General features: G+C 38.2%; 1 protein-coding gene across 4 annotated transcripts in view; it reads right to left on the bottom strand.

Annotated features, from left to right (window-relative positions):
* Positions 1-21,745, bottom strand: part of VCL (vinculin) — a 126,647-nt gene that overhangs the window by 27,319 nt on the left and 77,583 nt on the right. For 2 of the 4 annotated variants that reach the window (XM_032256136.1, XM_032256134.1), the window contains exons 3-10: positions 20,582-20,732; positions 20,319-20,427; positions 18,540-18,662; positions 16,447-16,607; positions 8,538-8,631; positions 7,561-7,708; positions 2,991-3,144; positions 2,138-2,313 (exon numbers count right to left, since the gene is read on the bottom strand). In XM_032256136.1, coding sequence (XP_032112027.1) covers positions 2,138-2,313; positions 2,991-3,144; positions 7,561-7,708; positions 8,538-8,631; positions 16,447-16,607; positions 18,540-18,662; positions 20,319-20,427; positions 20,582-20,732 — 1,116 coding nt within the window. The remainder of the gene's footprint in view (positions 1-2,137; positions 2,314-2,990; positions 3,145-7,560; positions 7,709-8,537; positions 8,632-16,446; positions 16,608-18,539; positions 18,663-20,318; positions 20,428-20,581; positions 20,733-21,745) is intronic. The other 2 variants (XM_032256135.1, XM_032256137.1) reach the window with 1 other exon arrangement.

Below are 21,745 nucleotides of genomic sequence, written 5' to 3'. Positions count from 1 at the left end.
TGAAATTATAGGCATGAGCCACTGTGCCCGGCCTTCATTCTTAAACTACTATATATTTGGTATCACATAATCCCCAGTCCTTGCTATAGCTGATTAAACTGGGTGGTTATCTACCTCAAGGACAACATACCCACAGTCAGGCAAAGCACTTAATTAGATTCTGGTGGTTCTCAAAGTCCAGTGTGAATAAAAGTCACTGGAGAGCTTATTTTTAAATACAAGTTGTTAAATCCACCATCAAAAGAGATTCTGATTAAGTATATTTGGGCTGGGGTCAACACACAGGGTGAAACAGGCATAGAGGATCCCACATCGTGACTAAGAGGTGGAGGAGGGGCTTCCAGGTGCCACAACACCTGGCCACAGTTCAAGCTGTTGGGTTTGATGAGGTGCGTCTATTTTCAATAATCCTCCACTTTTTACTTGACTGGGTCCCTCTAACCAAAGAACCTCAACCAAGTACCAACACAGTAATAAAAAGCCATAATTATATCACAAAGGTCAATAATTGTCCCCAAAATCTTGTTCGAAAGACTTCAAATTCTAACCATTATGAAAATACAAAGAATCTGACTCATTTTCCATTACAGATCCTCTCAGCCATAGAGAGGTAACCTTTGGGCTAACTTTATCTGTCTCATCTGTAAACATAAAAATAATAGCCCATCTGTCAGAACAGCCAATTCAGATACTCTCCGTTTTTTCTGTTTTTTTTTTTTTTTTTTGAGCCAGAGTCTTGCTCTGTTGCCCAGGCTGGAGTGCAGTGGCATGTTCTCGGCTCACGGCAACCTCCGCTTCCTGGGCTCAAGTGATTCTCCTGCCTCAGCCTCCAAGTAGCTGGGGTTACAGGTACCCACCAAAGGATAATTAAGAGTTCCTTTATGACTCTAAATTTTTATAACATTATTCTTATAAAGCTGAACAAAGAGTGTATTTAACATGATTCTGATCATGCCTACTCCTGGCAAGAGGTTATGTCGATGTATGTTTATGTGTGTGCTATAGTATTAAGTAATGGTGGTATGATGACCACATATGAGGGTCTGCTGTTAGCCACCATTACCATTCATTATCTCTTCATCATTAAGAAACATTAAAGAGTACCTAGTGTGTATATGTGTGTATGGATTTACATTAGGTCCTAAGAGTATGGAGAGCAACTTTTACTTTTGACATTAAGCCCTTCCTTGGTGCTGTTTTGGCATGCGTTGCAGGGGTTTTTTTCTTAAGAGAGAGAAATATATGTTGAAAGAAGGAAGCAGTTAGGTGCAGTGGCTCACGCCTATAATCCCAAAACTTTGGAAAGCTGAGGTGGGAGGATTGCTTGGGCCCTTGAGTTTGAGACTAGCCCTGACAACATAGCGAGACCCCATCTCTATAAAAAATTTAAAAATTAGCCAGGCATGGTGGCAAGTGCTGTAGCCCCAGCTACTTGGGAGGCTGAGGTGGAAGGATGGCTTGAGCCAGGGAGTTCAAAGCTGCAGTGAGGCAAAGTCAGGCTGCTGCACTCCAGCATGGGTGGTAGAGTGAGACCTTATCTCAAAAAAAAGAAAGAGGAAATACCCCTTTTCAATATCATCAAAATAGGTGCCACAAGAGCCTTTAAGAGAGAAGGCTGTGGCAAGGCTGCTGTTACAAAAAGAATCATCCAGGAAATATAATTTAAGTATCTCCTATAATTGCTACTTACAAAATAACACTGCTGGGGAAAGAAGAAAGTAACTTCTTATGCTTCTTCCCTGCTATATATATATAGGAGTCTTTCAATTGCTAGCCACAAAAATTATTTTCCTCTTATGTATGGGGAGCAGATAGGTCACTAACACAATATATCAAGGAATGCCCTAGCTTAGAAATTTAAAAAGCATTTCTAAAAAGGAGTTCATAGCATCCTAAATTTATCAATTTATACCAATGTGACCAGCAACAAATCATTAAACCTCAGTTACATGACTGATACAACAAATTAACATCTGACCTAGAATCAATGAGAATATAGTGGAGGAGCATCATACACGCAAATAACCTTGAAATATGTATGTTCTTGGGGGAAGAAAGAATGATAAGGACAGGGAAGGGAGAGAGAAAGAGAGAGAAGAAAAAATATAAAAGGTTAATTTAAGGGTTAAACGCATACTGTCTTCGTAGATCTGCTAATTTAGAAGTCAGAGCAGATATTTCTCCAAGGGAACGTAGAATGTCATCTCTTTCTTTAGGATCATCACACAATTCTGCTATTTTCCGAGCTTCAGCCAAAGCCCCTCGAATCTGCTCTTCTCCTTCCGGTCCACCATTTGGATCTGCAAGCCAGTTCTACACACAGAAATGAAGAAGCAGCATGCTGTGATCTACTAATGAACCCCATTTTACTAAACTTAACAAGGTCAGAAGTATTGCAAAAGTAATACACCAGTAATTGTTTTATAATGCTGATCCTTATTATTATACAGAGGTTCTTAGGTACGATGAACTCTCAATTTTTTCATGCCCATTAGAATAAAATACCTTCCCAAGCTTTATTTTATCTCTGAATTAACCATACCTTATTAGTTCCTCATTTCCTCAAACGTGTGTTGTGAAATGCTTGAAAATCATTTTACAGTAGAGCAGTATCAGAAAACTTTAACCCTTAAACATTGCAATGACCAGAGTTGTGAATTCTGGGACAAGGAATAGTTTCAATGTACTGCAATCAATATCAGGAACTAAAATTCTCTTGGTACTCTGAGCGCTTACTTTTACCTAATTGAAGTACTGTAAATTAACATCATTTCAAAATATAGACAAATGTTTGTTTAAATCTGTGGTGGTAAAGGAAGTGTTAACATTGGCAACTGCTAGAAGTCACTCATCACTTAGAAACCATTATCCAACTACAGTAAATGATAAGAGAGAAAGAGAAGAAAGATAGGATATTTATGATTTAGGATATTTATGAAATATTTCTTTCTCTTTTATTTCCCACCCCTCCTGAAAATCACCATCACTACCTGAGCAGCATCAATCTTCTTTGCAATGCTCTGCTTTGAGTTGGTCATGGCTTCGAGCTTGCGAGCTGCATTTTCCACTTTTGCTGTGAGCACATCCAGACCCTGAGATACCTGCTGGGCTTTTTGCATGGCCACTGGTGAGGATCCTTGTCCTCTGCTCAAAACAGACACATGCTGTCATTGTACACTCTCAAATACTTAATGACAAAATATTCCTAATAGCACAGTACATGTGGTTTTTGTGAACATGCTTGTCTTTTTCCTTTTCCCCAGTAAATTTGGGACAGCACAAGAAAACACATAAACAAAGCAAGATGCCCAAATCACATACTTTTTCTTTTAAAAATGCACATTAGCTTCATGGAACTGCATAACCACTATGAAGACCAGGCCAGCAAATTTTGATAATTACTCTTCTCCTGGTAGTGATTACATAATCAGATCTAAACTTGAGTGGGAAAATGTGCTGGTGAGCTTATTGCTAGGGAGGATTTTGTTACCATAGTAATGTGCGTTTCTGAAATAAATGGCCCATTAAATTGTCTTCTTATGGGCAAGTATACATTGAAAATGTTTCAGGAGGCAGCACACATAGTGTTAATGAAAGTATACCACATTGGGAACAAGCAGATCTGTGTTCGAATCTTTACTCTTGGTACCTGTGGAACCTTGTTTATGATGTTTTACCTCCCTGGGTTTCCACTTTCTAACTTATATAATGAAGGTAACATATAATGTAGGTAGATAATACATTTTCCCCGCTTATTTTATGGAGTAGCTTCAAGCATCAAAATAATATACTTGAAAACACTGTCAATATAGCTACACAAATATATGACCTACTATTATTACTGAATTATCATCATTTTTATAATGAACCTAACGATAATGTTAAATGTCTACCCTCCACTCCTAGGCAATCTATAAATATCGAAACTAGCTAATACTGAGAGGGAAAAAAGCACATGGCAGTAGGAAACTGCTGTTTCTCCTCAAGTTCCAAAAGAACTGATTTCACTATTTTCCTCTCTCAGAAATGGTATGCTATTACTACCAAAAATGATGTGAGTTCGTGAAAACTTGTTTCTCTATTTACTTTCCCTATTTACTTGTTTTCCTTATTTACTTTCCAAGTCACAAAGTATGATTTGCCCTCATTTTACAATCCAGATTGTTTTAATCCAAGCAGCCTGGTAAACCCAATGATAGAGGCAGCAACTTTACCATTTGGTAGAATGGGATGGCTGATTATCCTAATCAGAGCTTCTAGTTTTAGGATAAACTCCAAAATGCCTTTACTTCCCTTCATAATAGTATTGATCTTTCATCTATCTAGCCTCTGTGGTTTTTTTAAAAAAAATTTTTTAAGATGGAGTCTCACTGTTGTCCAGGCTGGAATGCAGTGGCATGATCTTGGCTCATTGCAACCTCTGCCTCCCAGGTTTAAGCAATTCTCCTGCCTCAGCCTCCTGGGAAGCTGGGATTACAGGTATGTGCCACCACACTTGGCTAATTTTTGTATTTTTAGTAGAGATGGGGTTTCACCATGTTGGCCAAGCTGGTCTTGAACTCCCAACCTCAAATGATCTACCCGCCTTGGCCTCCCAAAGTGCCCAGCCTATCTAGCCTCTTTTAAAAATTCTTCTGTTTTTATCTATACCAAAACTTGAGGTAACAAATTCATTCACTTATTGCCGGGTATATAAAAGGTACATATAACACCTTTGCCTTGAAGTTGAGGCCTTCCTTTTATGTAGCAGAGGAGGGGAAGACTTTTAGGAAATATAGTCTTTAGGATTTAATTTGCTTTTTTTCTTAAAATGTACTACTTCATGATGAGAGATCTTTTGGGTAAAAGAGTCCAACTCTATATTACAAAATAATAACTTCTCTGAAGCTAGAAATTTAGAAATTTTTTTTACAAGAGTCCAACTATGAAAAAGTAAAACTATTTATGAGCTACACAGTTTTTTCATTCAAAAGAGAAATTGAGTCCCATGGGGGTAAAAATATACACTAACAATCTAGAAACCCTGTGTGACTGAATAGAATATCAAGAAGAAATTGTTACTGCATTTCAGCCACTAAAATATTGAACAGCTGGGTACACTTAAGAAAGGACTACAGGGAGATAACTTTCTAATCTTTCATCGGGAAAGGATATTGCAGGCTCCACTGTGAAGCAGGCCCATAGTTACTCTTCACTGTTCTAGCCTTTTCTCTTTACAGATTAATGGTAGAACCCCTACAATAACTACCTCATTCTCTTGCTCATACTCATCTTTCTCTAAACACATACAACTGTGCATTTGAGAATTCCAAGTGAAAACTGGCTACCACACTCGGAAAAGGCTGCAGACAAAAGACACAAAAGTGAGAAATTAGAAGAGCCAAGAATCTTGTCAAACTGCACTGGCATTTCTCTGAATGAGAACAAAACTTCTTTTTGTCCTTTTTACAAAGTCCTTGCCATGCTCATGACAGAGGAGATTGCTTCCCAGCAGGAGAAAAGATTCACTGAACTCAGAGATCACATTTATTTAAGCTGTTTCTCTCCCCTTCAAGACAGAGACTCAACCTGAAATTCCTGGAGCTTCCAGAGCTACAGGGAATCCATGAACCTCTAGAAATTAGGCATCATGTTGTATGGGCATGTTTATATGCATCTTTTTAGGTAAGGATGAATGCTTTCATCAGATGATAGAAGTGATCTTGGTCCAAATAAAGATTAAGAACCACTCATTTTAAGATCTGCTTTCTTGGCCAGATGCGTGGCTCACACCCGTAATCCCAGCACTTTGGGAGGCCGAGGCGGTCAGATCACCTGAGGTCAGGAGTTCAGGTTTCCCACCTGGCAAAACCCCATCTCTATTAAAAATACAAAAATTAGCCAGGCATGGTGGTGCATGCCTGTAATCCCAGGTACTCAGGAAGCTGAGGCAGGAGAATTGCTTGAACCTCGGAGGTAGAAGTTGCAGTGAGCTGAGACCACACCATTGCCCTCCAGCTTGGGCAACAAAAGCAAAACTCCATGTCAAAAATAAAAGAGGATCTTTTAGAATTTCATTAACTCTAGGTATGAGTTCGTTTGTATGAATTCCAAACAAATTTATATGATATTGAGTTTTCTCAACAGCAAACTATGTTTATTTAGTTTATGGGGAGAAAAGCTCTCAAGGCCAAGGCTTTAGGAGGGTAAAAGTAAGGTAAATAATTATGAAAATGACTAAATAATGATGAAAAGGAAACTCAAAAAGGCCCAGAAACTACCAACTTAGGGGATAACCTAGTTAACTGATTTTTTTTATTATGTGAAATAATTCCAGTGTTTTCACTCTGTTTCTTTCTCCCTATCCTTCATAAAATGTATTTACCCATGCCAGATTTCACCACTGACCCTTATTTTCATAAGCCTATGGCTAGAAAATTAAAAACTAGATTTGTGTTTCAGTTTCAGTTACAGAATAAGTTTCAGCTTTATGATTAGGCATTTGTGTATTTTAAAAGTTCGAGCCGGGAGTGGTGGCTTACGCCTTTAATCTCAACACTTTGGGAGGATTACTTGAGGCCAGGAGTTTGCGACCACACAACATAAGACCCTATCTACAAAATATTAAAAAACTAGCCAAGCATAGTAGCACATGCCTATAGTTCTAGCTACTCAGGAGGGTGAAGAAGGAACATTGCTTGAGCCCAGGAGTTTAAAGTTACAGTGAACTATGATCATGCCACTACACTTCAGCCTGGGTCACAGAGCAAGACCATGTCATTAAAAATAAAAAATTTGGCTGGGCATGGTGGCTCATGCCTGTAATCCCAGCACTTTGGGAAGCTGAGGCGCGTGGATCACCTGAGAGTTTGAGACCAGCCTGGCCAACACAGTGAAACCCTGTCTCTACTAAAAATATTAAAAATACAAAAAATTAGCCAGCATGGCAGCACATGCCTGTAATCCCAGCTACTTGGGAGGTTGAGGCAGGAGAACTGCTTAAGCCTGGGAGACAGAGGTTACAGTAAGCCAAGATCACACCACCGCATCCCAGCCTGGACAAGACTCCATCTCTAAATAAATAAATAAATAACGTAAAACATGTTTTTAATAAAATCACGCCAGGCGTGGTGGCTTATATGCCTGTAATCCCAGCACTTTGGGAGGCTGAGGCAGATGGATCACCCGAGGCCAGGAGTTCACAACCAGTTTGGCCAACCTGGCAAAACTCCATCTCTACTAAAAATACAAAAATTAGCCAGGTGTGATGGCGGGCACCTGTAATCCCAGCTACCCAGGAGGCTGAGGCAGAAGAATCTCTTGAACCTGGGAGGTCAAGATTGCAGTGAGTCAAAATCGTACCTCAAAATAATAATAATAATAATAATAATAAGAGAGAGAGAGACAGGAAAAAAAGTCAGCCAGCAAAGGGAAAGATCACCTCCATCTCAAAAGAATTTAACAGATTATAATATCTCTGTTACCTTCTAGCCAAAGAGATAACCCAAAACTGGCACATACTTGCTTTCTGAATCACCCTGAGTTATCCACTACTGCTCTATAAGGGCAGAGGAAATTTACCTGGCACGGAGGTCAGCCACTTGATCAGTCATCTGCCCTAGCATTTTGCAGGTTCCCAGAATCTCCCTGCGTTCTTTGCCTGCACAGAGTTCACCAACTTTTCCAGCTTCATCTAAGATCTGTCTGATGGCCTGCTCACCAGCATCCCCTAAAATAAAGAGATATTCAATATCTACCTTGTTGACACATTCATTATTTAGAGAGGATACTTTACAAGCCATTTCACTCACGATGGAATGGATGATTTTAAACAACACGAGTGAATAGAAAGCAACATATCTGATAGCTAACAGCCAAGCAGTGCCCTTAAACCATATGGTGAGGTTTCAGCCACAGATACTGCTAAAAAAGATACTTGGAACCATATCTATTTGAAGATAATAAGTAGCTTGTGGTAAGAATATGGATGATGAAAATAGACTCTTAACAATTTAATAGTATTTAGCACCTCCAACCTCCATTAGGTTTTTACATTCATTCAAATATTAATCTAAAACACAATAAATATTAGATTAGAAAATCAATTAAAGCCTAGTTCAATAACCTATTTGGGTCTTATCTTTATATAGTCAACTTCACTTTCCAATTCTTATTTCCATCGTGATTTAATCTGTTATAATTAAGTACTCTGTTGACATAAATGGAAGTCTGCTCAATGGGAACTGGAAAAGAAGAGCTTTTATTCAAAATAATTACGTTTTTGATCCAGGGAAGGGGATAACCAATAATTTTGCAAAGAATGCCCAGCTCAGTCTGACTTATTCCTCCATGATTAGAGGTGATAGAATCTATGCCCTTCATCCTTTTAAGGCCTAGTACTTGCTTCAGTTACTCAAAACTATGAGATAATGGGGTATGTCCCATAATGTTACAGTAGTTCTCTCAGATTATAAGATTATGAGAGAATTTCTTTCTTTCATTTGCTTGGTTTTTAGCTTATTGTTGTATCTACTGGAGAAGTAGAACTAACGGGTTACCTGGGGAGGCGCTAGGGTCACGGAGCCAACCTTTGGCCTGGTTCAGTTTGGAGTCTATGGAGGCCAATGCTCTCTTCATGGCTTCAGTGTCCTTTTGGAAAGAAATCCCACAATTACTTTCTTTGCAAAAGTTGAGATACCATGATACAAAGTAAGACAGAGAAGAAGTTACAGCATTAACATACAATAGCTGAGGTAGTCAGTCCTATGAAGGCCTTAAAAATATTGTCACCACACCACAATTCTCATTTCTGTCAAAATGCAGCATCTTGCATGCAAATCTTCAGTTAATTCTACTCTGTTGCTAAACAGAGTAGAATTGGGTTCCCTATTGCTAAAAGTGTGAAAACTGGTAAAATTGCTCAAGCCAGAAAAAGTTTAATGTCTTCAGCAGGAAACAGCCCTGTTGTCACATGCCTCATTATCAGCCTTTCCACTAGTCAACATTCATCTACTTTAGCCTTGCCAAAGCCCTTTCCGCTTCAGGGAAGCCTCATTAGTATGTGGTGCCACAAATCACAGTTCTTTTACATCTTTTTTGAAATGTACACACTGGATGATGTTTCACTATATTTAATTAGTCTGAAAAACTTGGAATTACTGTTTGGAAAAACAATTGAAAATGTTAATCTAGCAATTTAATTATAATCCTACAAATAAACCCCTCAAAGTAATATAATTTAGAAGTGTTTTCTGACCTTCCCTGCTATTCCTCATTCTTAGTTCGCTTACCATCCCTCACTTGGAAGAAGATGCAGGATAGAATAAATGGGCCTCAGCTTATTGTTTACAACCAGGATTCATGAGGACTAGCTTGAAACTAGCATAAAATCTCCCAGGATACACGAGGAGAAGCTAAAACAACAGACTAATCGCTTTAAATATATATAAGTATTTCAGTAAATTTTTTAAAATACATAAAAACACAGAGAACAATATAACACTGGCCATCTCTTAAGTCTCTATTTAGCATGTTCAAAGACCATCTATCCTTTTTGCTGTAGGAAACTGACTCTTACAGAGTTAATCCATCAAAGAACAAAGTCAGCCTCTAAAATTCTAGGCAATGTCCTAGCTTCCTTCAGTTTCCAATCCTGCAAAACTGGGGTTCTTAAAGGTGTTGCACCACTAGTTTTCCACACGGGGGCACCAGGAGCATCCCGACTTCCAATTCAAAGAAGATCCAGCACTATCACAAATAAGCATTGGCAGCACGCATAGTTAGGCTCAAGGTACGCAACTGTCCCAAAGCACCTATTCAAAAGATAGAATCCCTCCTTCCCCAACTAAACAGACACACATTATCCTCCTGTTGAATCCTTGGCTATCTAAGGCTCTAAATAGCAAATTCTCAGCTATAGCAATGAAAAAGAAGTAAACTAAATTACTGAAAAAATTGAAAATATTTTTATTATCGAGTTATATGTAACTATGGTAGCTGTCAATAAAAGGCAGAGTCATAAGAGGATCTATTTCAAAATCCACTTGTAATTAGAAGAAGATAAGTAGTATTTTTTAAGTGCTTAGATTCTCAAATGGTTTGAATATCAGCAAATCTCTTCTATCGTGTCTTACATTAATTTGTGCACCATACCTTGCCTTCAAAAATAATGCAAAGGTCAACTTTAGCTTCCCAAAGTAGCAAGCCTGAATCAATAACTTTTTAAAAGAATCTGAGGCCAGGCAACTCCTAACCTCAGAGAACTGGGTAGCCTTCAGGATCTAACACAAGTTATCTAGGTATAAGTATTCTTTTTTTTTGTTATTTTTTTTAATTTTTTTGAGACAGAGTTTCGCTCTTGTTACCCAGGCTGGAGTGCAATGGCGCGATCTCGGCTCACCGCAACCTCCGCCTCCTGGGTTCAGGCAATTCTCCTGCCTCAGCCTCCTGAGTAGCTGGGACTACAGGCACGCGCCACCATGCCCAGCTAATTTTTTGTATTTTTAGTAGAGACGGGGTTTCACCATGTTGACCAGGATGGTCTTGATCTCTTGACCTTGATCCACCCGCCTCGGCCTCCCAAAGTGCTGGGATTACAGGCTTGAGCCACCGTGCCCGGCCTAAGTCTTCTTTTAATCACAAACTCTTACTTAGGAAGCGTGTGCACATCCTGGAGAAGAATTATGTCAGTGTAAAAATATTACATTTAAAACCGGTTAATAAACCATTTTCCTAACACACTTTTTTTTTCAGTGAGAAACCAATAGGTATTTGTTACATTTCAAAAATCTAAATTCAAAGGAAAATTTTTATGTCTACTCTAGCATTAAAGGCTATTAGGAAACCAGATTCAACTGACATGTATTTCCTCCATGTTAGGGTCTGTTTTAGCTACTTTCCTCCTCCTTACCTCACTGAATCTCAAATTTAAATGTCATTTAATATTACAAATTAAGAAACAGGAACTTACTCCTAGAAACCTAATTTGATCTCACGTTTGTTGACTCCAAACCTCATTGTTTTACAGCAAATGAAACAAGATTTTGTCTTTTACCAAGGAAAGTTGCTAAAGATTCTACTAATCTCCTACAACAGTCAGCAAATCTCTGCCTTGTCAGTTTTGACTTTTGTTAATACTGCAGAGAATATAAGCTCCAGGAATCAAAATCATAATCTACACTAACAAAAATGACTGCTTTTATTCGCCAATACCCAAAAATGATTTGAAACACAATGGAAAAACGTTTTGTCTACTCAGCATCCTCAAAAAGTCATTTCTTTTTTTCTCCTTAATAAAGCTCAAATAGCCAGTATTCAGGGAAACAACGTAATTCTCAGGAAGTGAGTAATTCACCGCTCAGTGGGAGGTGTGACACCATCAAGAAGTTAAAATTAAGAGATGTTCATTTTCCCCCTAAAAGAAACCAATGGCCAATTTTGAATGAAGCTGCACTTAATAACTGGGACTTTCAATAAGTTAACAAAGTTTTTAATAGCATTAATTTTAGACAATTTCAGAAATTTAAAACAACAACTGAAAGAGCCATCTTAAATTTTTTTCAGGAACACAGCAAGTTATAAGTAATAATTTTATTTTAGTCATATCTAGTAAAAACAGACATGTCTAAGGGAATATTTTTTCTCCTAAGAATTTCATATGTATTTCTTTTGAAAGGCAGTATTTATGATAGAATTGACCGAATTCTGTCATAAGTATAATAAGTATACAAACATTGAATATGACATAAACAAATTCGCTGGACAACTAGGACAGAAGTCAGTTTGGGGATATGTTTACAAGGGGTGAAAATAATCATAACCTTTGTGGTCAGACATACTATGTACCACAAAGCATTTTACTAAACCTTGTCATGTAGGTCTGTAAGTACCCACAGTATAATTCAGGTATGAAATAGAAGAGAGAAAAACTGTACCTTCATTTGAGTATTCTTCTCTATAAAAACTCAATTTTGGGAAAAAGAAAAGTCTCTAGCAATTTTTTTATCTATTTTTGATTTGTTTTTCCTGGGGGGAAGGGGCAGTTGAGGGTGTTGAAAGAGTGAATAGAAAAAGACTAGGTCTAGTCATGTGGCTTTGGGGACAGCTGGCATGAATCTATCTGGGTCCCCCCATGCTATGGTCCTTTTTACCATAAAATTCTTAAGAATTCATGTTTTAAATTAAAAAAACACAGTGCCTTGGCACTCCTCCCTACATACTGAAAGATGGAAAGACAACCTAAGCCATTAGTACACGCTCTCCTAGGAACTGAAACACTCCTAAAATTTAATATAGATTTAGACCTCAGAACACCTGTGAATAATAATGACCTCCTCCTATGGACAACCAAGAGGAACTTCAGTCAAAAAAGTGAAGTCCTGCAATCCCAGGCTCTTGAAAATTTTAAATATGGGGAATAAGGACCCCTCTCCATGACTGCTTACCATACTCTCTCTTCTCCCTCCACTAACACTCCCTTCCCACTCCATCCCCTTTCTGACCTCATTTCCACCCGCAAGTCAGTGATTTAAACCAGATGTTCTGGTTGAAGATGTTTCTGGAAAGTACAGATTGGGCATTACAACAAAATCTTACAAACTACATTTAAACAAGAGAAACTTGTCTAGTCCTGGGACTTCATGCAAGTTACCTTCTCTGGGTCTCAGTTCCTCATCTCTTAAGAATACCTTCCCACTCTAAAAATCTGTGCTACCTATGAGTGCATGATCAGATGTACCAACCAAAGATAACTTAGATCAGAAGGGAAACATCAAGTTCTTTATTTTGGGATTTTCTCCTCATGAGAGCAGGGAGATAAAATATCATAAATGCCTGAATTAACTATTTATCTCAAGCTCTTAGAGATCTTTCATTCTATTAGCTGCTAAAAACAAAACACTAGAACACTTGCTCATAAAAAGCTCACAAATGACCTTACTTATTTATTTATTTACAAATCAACTGTTAAATCCTAACCGTCTGCAAGTAAGGGGTAGTATTACACAATCACAAGTTCTAACCAACATTTCCTGCCTTAGTTAAGTATAATAATCTTCTGTATAAGGCATCCGAGTCAACCACTACTTTTACCCACCACCAACCTAGGACCATAGTGGGGACACACCCACCACACGAACCAATTCTGAAAAATAGAATTTAATGACTCAAGGTGCAAAGCTGCAGGAGTGACTATGTAGGGTTCAAAGTCTTAGCAGTGAAATTTTTTTTTAATTTTTATCTCACTTCCTCTTAATTCTCAGCATGCATCAAGATACAAGTAATATAAATACCAAAAAAAATTAAATATAGAATACTAAATTTACAAAGGGTAGAATTAGAATTGTGTTTAGCTCAAATTCTTTTGATTAATAATGTATTCTCAGAAAAAATGCTAACTTGATTTTTAATAATCACTATAAAAAGACTGTTGATTTAAGAAAAGGAAACTTTTTACTTTTAAAATAAGTGACATGTTTAAAGTCAAAGTTACTTTTAAATTTGTAAATGTGCGATTTGAATATAAAAGGTAAAATAATCAGCTATTGCATTGCCTCTTTAAAATCTTAACTTATTCTGCAAGACGCACTTTTACCAAGAATTTTTTCCACTTACTTTCTTCCCCCACTTTTCTAGAGGAACCATCACTTTCCAGAAGAATACTGCACCAATGGGGAGGCATGAAACAAGTATGGTAAGACAAAGTTAATTATTTACTGATAGGGGCGAAAGAGGTGAAAGACACTATATGCATTAAACAGAATGGGAACCCAGCAGTCTCGGTCAGACAAAAGGTCTGATTAATTCACTGCGTACAGTGGAGCAATAAAAGATGCATAATGATACAAAACTGAAAAAGAGCCAAAATCCTAGTTGCTAATTTCTAATTTCAAGGTAAATTTTTTTCTATTTTTGCAACCAGTAGAAATGATTACTCTTACAGTGTGAGGAGAATTAGAGTGAATGGGAACCAGGTTGGGAGGAAGACTTATCATGTATATCTTTTTGCAGCACTTTGATTTTTTGAACCACATAAATGTAAACAAAAGCAAAATTAGGTTAAAAATAAACCTCTTTTGCTTATTCTGATGTCATTAGGTTAAAAAATAAGCATCTCTTGTTCAGTCTGATGGTCAGTAGGATAAAAAGTAAACATCTCTTGTTCGTTCTGATGTCATCATGTACTTGAATTGAGCTAATTTAATTTACCTTCTTTCATTTCAGATGAAGTTAGTTTTGTAGCATCCTAACAAATTGGTTTTCCTCAGCATGAAACTGGGACCAGCTACAAGACTATACACAGTGAGTACCAGGTCTGTTTCCCTTGTATCCCCAAGTGCCTAATCCTAGTCCTGAAAAACTCAACTGACTATATTTTTTTAATGAGAGAAGCAGCTCTTGATGGCACTTACACAAAATAAAGCTCAATAACATTTATTCACTAAATGATGGATAGCTTTTCCCTTCTGAAAACAGAGAAACATTAAGGTTAAGCCTGTTCCTCCTTATTACTTTTTCTCATCTGCTTAGAAGCAAAGGAAAGAGAATAAGCGAAGAGCTTAGGTTAGGGGAACATGAGGTCATGGAAAACTATAGCTAATTCAGCTTGGACAGCAGTACATGCAGTGAGCCATGGAATGAAGTTAGAAAGACCTTTAGACACACTTCACTTCTGTTTTCCTTTGGATTTTGAAGGCTAGGATTAGTATGAAGGACAGATGCCTCATCTAAGCTCTCTAGCCAGCTCTTTTTCATTATGGCTTAAAACCTCAATGATGCATCTCCAAAAACAAAATTTCAGAGCCTGCAAAGAAGACTGGTGAGAGAGGCAGATACAGAGAGAGCATCAGTTGGAAGTCTCCTTTCCCAACAGCAGGGTCCACAGGTAACTCAGGGGTCACCCAGCTACCTGGGGAATCCTGTTCCTCAAATGAAGTCAGTGGGAAAGATCAGGCCAAAAAAGATCCCAGGAGCCTACTCAAAGAAATGAAAGTACCCACTAAATATAGGCAGCCTGATAGCCCATAGTAATGTCTTTCCTTTAGCTTTCCCCAAAGAAATAGCTCAATATGAGCCAGAGTCAGTCTCCCTAGCACTGCCTAGAGTCCTGTATTAAATTACATTCTGACGCACATTCGAGCACAGTGTTACACACAGAATAAGGCACGGCACACAGCACAAGAAAACCTCAGACATGCTTTTTCTCTTTTTAAGCGAAAAAGAAACTAGAGGGCAAGAGAAAGCTTACCTTCTAAACGTGAGAAAAAGAATAAAACAAAAGAACAAAAAAAAAAGATGCATAAAGAAGTCATAATAGGGAAGTGAAAGTTGTCAACTATGCAAAAGCAAAATTAAAGAAAATATCAGTTAAAATGATTTTACCATTTAGATTGAAAATACAGTCTTAGAATCTATTCAAGAACTTCACATCAATGAGAAAATGTCTCTGTAAATAAATCCATAGTTAAAATAAGCGAATTTACTCTAAATAATTAAATTAGCTTTCAGGGCAACAAGAAAGAGGGCCAGTGATTTCACGACTCAACTTTTACCTTACCTTATAGATGTCCTGGAGAACATACTGCTCTACTGAGTACCCAAGGGAAGTTATACCACAAAATCCCCTCTTTAGTTGGTTACCAGCCTTCTGAGTGGCCCTGGAGACATTTGGGTCACATATGGGAAAGCTAGATCTTGGGGACAGTGTGTTCCCCCCACTGTCTGCATCTTGGACTCTACAAGGAAAGTGTAAACCCAAGTATCTGTGTTCCCCCAGACCTAAAAGCTTTGTTCACAGTCATTAAACATGGAGCAGTAGACCAGAGCAGCAGCAACACAAAATCACTGCTGACAGGCTCTAGAAAGAATCCGCCAGCCCCTCTGAAGTCCGAGAAGAGATTCCAGACAAAGGGTGAAGGGATCCCTCAAACTAACTGACCAATATGAAGACAAATATTTTAATTAAACTTTCCTTGGGGAAAATGGAATGATCAAGGGACACATCTAGAAACGCCAAGAGTTTCCTCTGTAGATTTCTCTGGATTGAAGGTTGTTTAAAGAAAAGTTTTCCATAAAGCTTAGAATTACAGGTGTATCTGTATCTTACTTAGTCAACTGGGAACAACCACCCATATACAAGGCAGCGCTCCCACCCAGGGGAATACTTTTCTACCACAGGTAACTCAGAGGTCCAAACAATGAGATTCCAGCCTGAAGTAAAAGCTATAAATCTCAGCCTTAAGCCAATATTTACCCCACACGCCTATTTATTTGTTCTACTTTAGAACAAAGGAAATTAGCAAAGACAGCAAGTAACCCATGAAACAAAAATGAAGAAGAAATTACTTTCATAATACCTGAGTACTCTTATGCTACAAAAATTACAAGATAAAGTATGAGACAGATGCCAATCAATAACTCCAGTGGGGGAGGGTTGGGGATTTTACTTATTTCCCCACCAAGAACACTTACCTTACTGGCCCAGGCATCTTCGTCCCAAGAGGTGAGTTGTAACACACGAATTATCTCATTAATTTCAGCACTCATTTTTTCTACAGTAAAATTGCGATTTTTTAAAGCTTCTTCTATGCCTTGGTTTTTTGAGTTTTTAGTTGTTACAAAAATCTTCATAGCTATAAAAATAAAAGATCAGAAACTAAGTTTGGAATTTAATCTTGTTGTATAACAATATTCACACAAGATGTTCTATATTTTGGTTGTTTTGGGCTTTTAAGGTCCTAAAACGAATATACAGAACAAACACTGTGTAAGTCTGACAATAAAGTTCCAACATCAGCAACTTTTATTGTAAAAAAAATAAATAAATAAACTCAAGGTACAAAGACACCATCACAACATGATTAAGGAACTAATTTAACCTGCATATGCTAATGACCTACAATCACAAAATATCTAATATCCTTCTAAATCAGTTATCCTGGCCATCACCCTGGCTCTATCCACTACAAACCTAATGGGACAATAAGAAAACTGTCAATAATACTTGGAGTATTCTGCTGCCCCTGATCCCAGCAGAAGATCCCAAAATGTCAGGTTTATCATCCAAGATTTCTCTCAACATGTACCATGGACTTGCTATCCCAAGTTTTCTTCTTTACGTAAAGAAGAAAACAATAATGGCTGGGCGCAGTGGCTCACGCCTGGAATCCCAACACTTTTGGCAAGATCTCAGCTCACTGCAACCTCCAGCTCCCAGGTTCAAGCAATTCTCCTGCCTCAATCTCCTGAGTAGCTGGGATTATAGACGTCTGCTACCATGCCTGGCTAATTTTTGTTTTGTCTTGTTTTGCTTTTAGTAGAGATGGGGTTTTGCCATGTTGGCCAGGCTGGTCTCAAACTCCTGACCTCAGGTGCCCCGCCCACCTGGGCCTCCCAAAGTGCTGGGATTACAGGCGTGAGCCACCATGCACGGCCTCCTGAACTCTAACACTCATATGTCCTTTTTTAGCTACTATCTGAAATACCAAAGCAAGTAGCTGGAAGTCACAATGACATGAGTAACCAGATTTTTATAATAAAGTTGCCTTCTGAGAACTAATTAATTCACAACTTGACCAAGATAATTCATATAAACCATGAGATATCTGGCATATACTAGACACTCATTAAGTGTAACTCCCTTTTGCTAGTCGAGAGAGCAGCCACCATGTTTGCGTTTCAGGGTGCTGCCCAATAGGAGAGTAGTCCCAGCTGGTAACTAAAGAACTGATCTACTCATGATGTAAAGAACAGTTAAGTATCTTTTAAGAGGCCGGGCGCGGTGGCTCAAGCCTGTAATCCCAGCACTTTGGGAGGCCGAGGCGGGTGGATCACGAGGTCAAGAGATCGAGACCATCCTGGTCAACATGGTGAAACCCCGTCTCTATTAAAAATACAAAAAATTAGCTGGGCATGGTGGTGCGTGCCTGTAATCCCAGCTACTCAGGAAGCTGAGGCAGGAGAATTGCCTGAACCCAGGAGGCGGAGGTTGCGGTGAGCCGAGATCGCGCCATTGCACTCCAGCCGGGGTAGATGCGTGAAACTCCCTCCAAAAAAAAAAAAAAAAAAAGTATCTTTTAAGAAAAACTGTGTAATACACACTAAAAAGAGCTCTGAGTTCACATCTTTATCATATGGCACTCTGTAATATCCACTCCAGCTCCTAATTATTTTTCTATAACACAAATAAAGGTGTGAAATTTATTTTCTTTTCTTTTGTGTCTATCAGCACCAGGCATCAGATGAAGTGTGAAAATTTAATACCCAGACTAGAGTTTATAGGAGAGAGTCACCACCCAGGAAAGGGGTTTGTTAGAGCTTTAGGAGAACAGAACCAGGCCACAGGAAGGTAATTTCAAACAAAGAACAGAAGGAGGACCGCATTAGGGAAGAACACTGATTTTCAGCCAATCAGCTGCAGCCATCATGTGCTAACCAACCAATCATGTCTCATTTTTACCTAAGCGAAAGGGCATGCAGTGAAGCCGCAAAAGAAAATGAAGTTCAGTGTTTAGAACATGCTAACATTTTCCCCCCCTATAAAATAAAGTACAGGCAGGAAGTACCTGAAATGAGAACTGGCAGCAACTCTTTCACAGTGTTCATGGAGTTCACCAACATCACTCGGTGCTCCTGGTGAGTCAGCTCCTGCTGTCTCTCATCAATCATCTTGGCCATCTTAGTCATTCCTGGGGCACAAGGAAGAAACTGTGCAGGATGAGTAGTGAAACAATCCAGGATCTGGCTTTCTCAGCCTAAATCCATTATAAAATACTATGAAGGTTCAAACTGATTGCTCACTTATTTACACAAGAGCCTAAACAAGGCTCACTTGTCTAAACAAGAGTTCAGACACCATCACTGAACTCTAGTATGTACACATTACTCTTTTCAATGAAAGTAATGTATTAAATGTAAACCCTAAATGTGATAAACATTTTCATATTTTGATATAAATACATTCACAAATATTAAACATCTAAATGAATAAATATATATTTATTTAAAAGAAATTTGCAGGTAGGGGAAAAACTGTTTGCCAGGCTTCTATGCATATAGGTTTCATACCATGCCTCTGAACTCTGTGCTAAATCTCACGAGCTTCACTGATTTAGTGGCTGAAAAAAGTTCTAAGAATGACAATGGTATGTTTTGTTTTCATCTTTCTATTTTTCTGTACTTTCCAATTTGTCCAAAATAAGCATGTACTAGTTTTATAATTAGAAACAAATAGAAATATTATAAAAATAATTACAGTGATGACAGTGTTTGAAAGCATCTGGTGTTGGAATCAGTCTGCTAGCACTTTTTGTTTATGTTGGTTGTTATTCAAAGGCGCTATGTGATTCTCTAAAGCTTTGATTTACAAATTGCTCTTAGGATTTCTCAAGTTTTCTCCTAGACCATCAAGACCAAAGAGAAGCAGAGGTAGTCCTGCTCCACATAAAGTAGCTCCATTTTGTCTTTTATGTTTGGGGATTCTGCATAAGATTCCATTTGGGGAAATATAATTTTTGCCAGTGTTATAAGAAATTTTAAGAGGACTACTCTAAAGCCACCAGAGAAACTATTTCTAGGTGATCTTCAATGATGGCTCTGACAAATTCTTAACTGCCACTAAGTTTTACAGAACCACCACACTGGAACCTCATAAAAAAGCTGTTAATTAAAAATCGACATTTCACATAAAATGAAGGAATTTTATAAAGTGGTACAAATCAAGTTAAGCAGGTTAAACATCTAATATATCATTGGTATCATTCATACTTTAAGAACCCTCAAGTTGAAGCTACATGTCTGTAACATCAAAAGCTGGTGTCTGTTTATATATTTTGAATATTTAATGCTCAGATGCCTGAATAATCATTTCAAAATAACATTTAAGCACAATAGTTCTTCTCTCCTTCTAGGTCTGATTATATTATGCAGGGCTACGGCATGAATCCATAATAGTAGGCAGACTAATTAGCAAGCTAAGAGGTCATAAAGAACTACAGGCCAGCTGGCAGACAGTGAAGGAATGCTGTGTAATGTGGAATGGAGAGGTCAGGATGCAGGATGGCCTGCAGCATTACAGTAATAGAAAAGTATTTCCTACATTCACCAGCAGCAATACTTGCAATGTCTGGTTTAATTCATTCGACAAGGCCAGGTATCTGAAAGCAGATTCAGATACCAGAGACAATGACATCACCTCAAAGCACAGCATCAAGAACAGAGCAGACACCTGAAAGCCCAGTGCATCTTCACCTATTTTCTGCAAAAAGTAGGAAGAGGGTACCCTTTCCTTTTAATCCAACATGTACAACCCACAAAAAAACTTATAGAAATTGGATATGACTAACCTGGCCCAAGATTCTTTGTGTAAGTGACCAAATCTTCCATAGTCTCCACCACCTCTGCCACTGTAAGATATTCCAAAATTCCTTTGCAAACTCTAATAATTTTACGGACCTGAAAATATATTTCAGAGTATTCAATCACATGAGTGGACAAGCAGCAAACACATTAACACAGATGTGCATCATTCAATATATTTTCATCCTAAACAATCATCAATCTTCCATTATTACCTTTTAGAGTAAACTTTTTGTCTCAGATTGCCTACCTCAGCCTCGTCAAAGGTAAGGAGCAGGTCTGATGTTCCAGAGAGGATGCCCCTTGACCCATCAATTAGATAATCTCGAGCAGGCACTGAGTAAGGATCTGACTGAAGCATCTGAGCTGCCTGGACAAGCTTGGTGCAAGCATTCTCAACCCTATGGGGAAGAAAACAGGTTAACTCACTGGCAGAACCGTACAGAATAATACCATATGCAAATGCAAAGAGAGAAGATGCATGTAAACTCACACTTTTTTCCCTACATGAAAAATAGCCAAAACCAGTTGATATAGGACCTAAGTTTTTAGATTTTACAATTTAGGCAGGGCGTAGTGGCTCATGCCTGCAATCCCAACATTTTGAGAGACACTATTAAAAAAAAAAAAAAATTACAAAATTACAAAAGCAGCACATTTATTCAGTGCACTGTCCTTATTCTTTATTATTGCCTGACAACAAAAAATGATGAGAAAACATCTTTGACTTTAGGTTGCTCTATCTCTGTATCTCTGTAATGCCTTTGTTTCCTTACTCCTCCCCACCCTATACACACTGCCATTAAAAGACACTGTGCAAAGAACTGAAATCCTTGGCATCATTTTCAGATCTAACATCTGGAAATAAAATGCCAAAGCATGGTGTTAAGTGAAATTTAAAAACTAAACGAAGCAAAGGAATAGGAAGAAACACAAAGAAAAAGTATGAGGCAGTGCATAAATTTTTCACTCATTCATCTAGCTAAATAAATGTGTTTGATAAATCCATTGGGCCATTTCAAAATATACTGTTAAAATAAAAACAAAAATTAAAAATGAAAATATATTGTTAATTAAAGGTCACTAATATTAGTAACTAAACCAGTCATTAATAGTTGAATATTAATATAGCTTAATGTAGGCAACTAGGTCAGCCAAAGGTTGGGTGTGGTGGGTGTGGTGACTGGGAAAAAACTCATTTAAAAGAGGAACCCAGGCCGGGCGCGGTGGCTCAAGCCTGTAATCCCAGCACTTTGGGAGGCCGAGGCGGGTGGATCACGAGGTCAAGAGATCGAAACCATCCTGGTCAACATGGTGAAACCCTGTCTCTACTAAAAATACAAAAAATTAGCCGGGCATGGTGGCGTGTGCCTGTAATCCCAGCTACTCAGGAGGCTGAGGCAGGAGAATTGCC

The sequence above is a fragment of the Sapajus apella genome, unplaced genomic scaffold (genome assembly GCF_009761245.1).
Source record: "Sapajus apella isolate SASKATOON/1434 unplaced genomic scaffold, GSC_monkey_1.0 scaffold94, whole genome shotgun sequence".
NCBI classification, from domain to species: domain Eukaryota; kingdom Metazoa; phylum Chordata; class Mammalia; order Primates; family Cebidae; genus Sapajus; species Sapajus apella.
The sequence above is the reverse complement of the archived record's forward strand: the minus strand, read 5'-3'. Positions and strand labels throughout refer to the sequence as shown.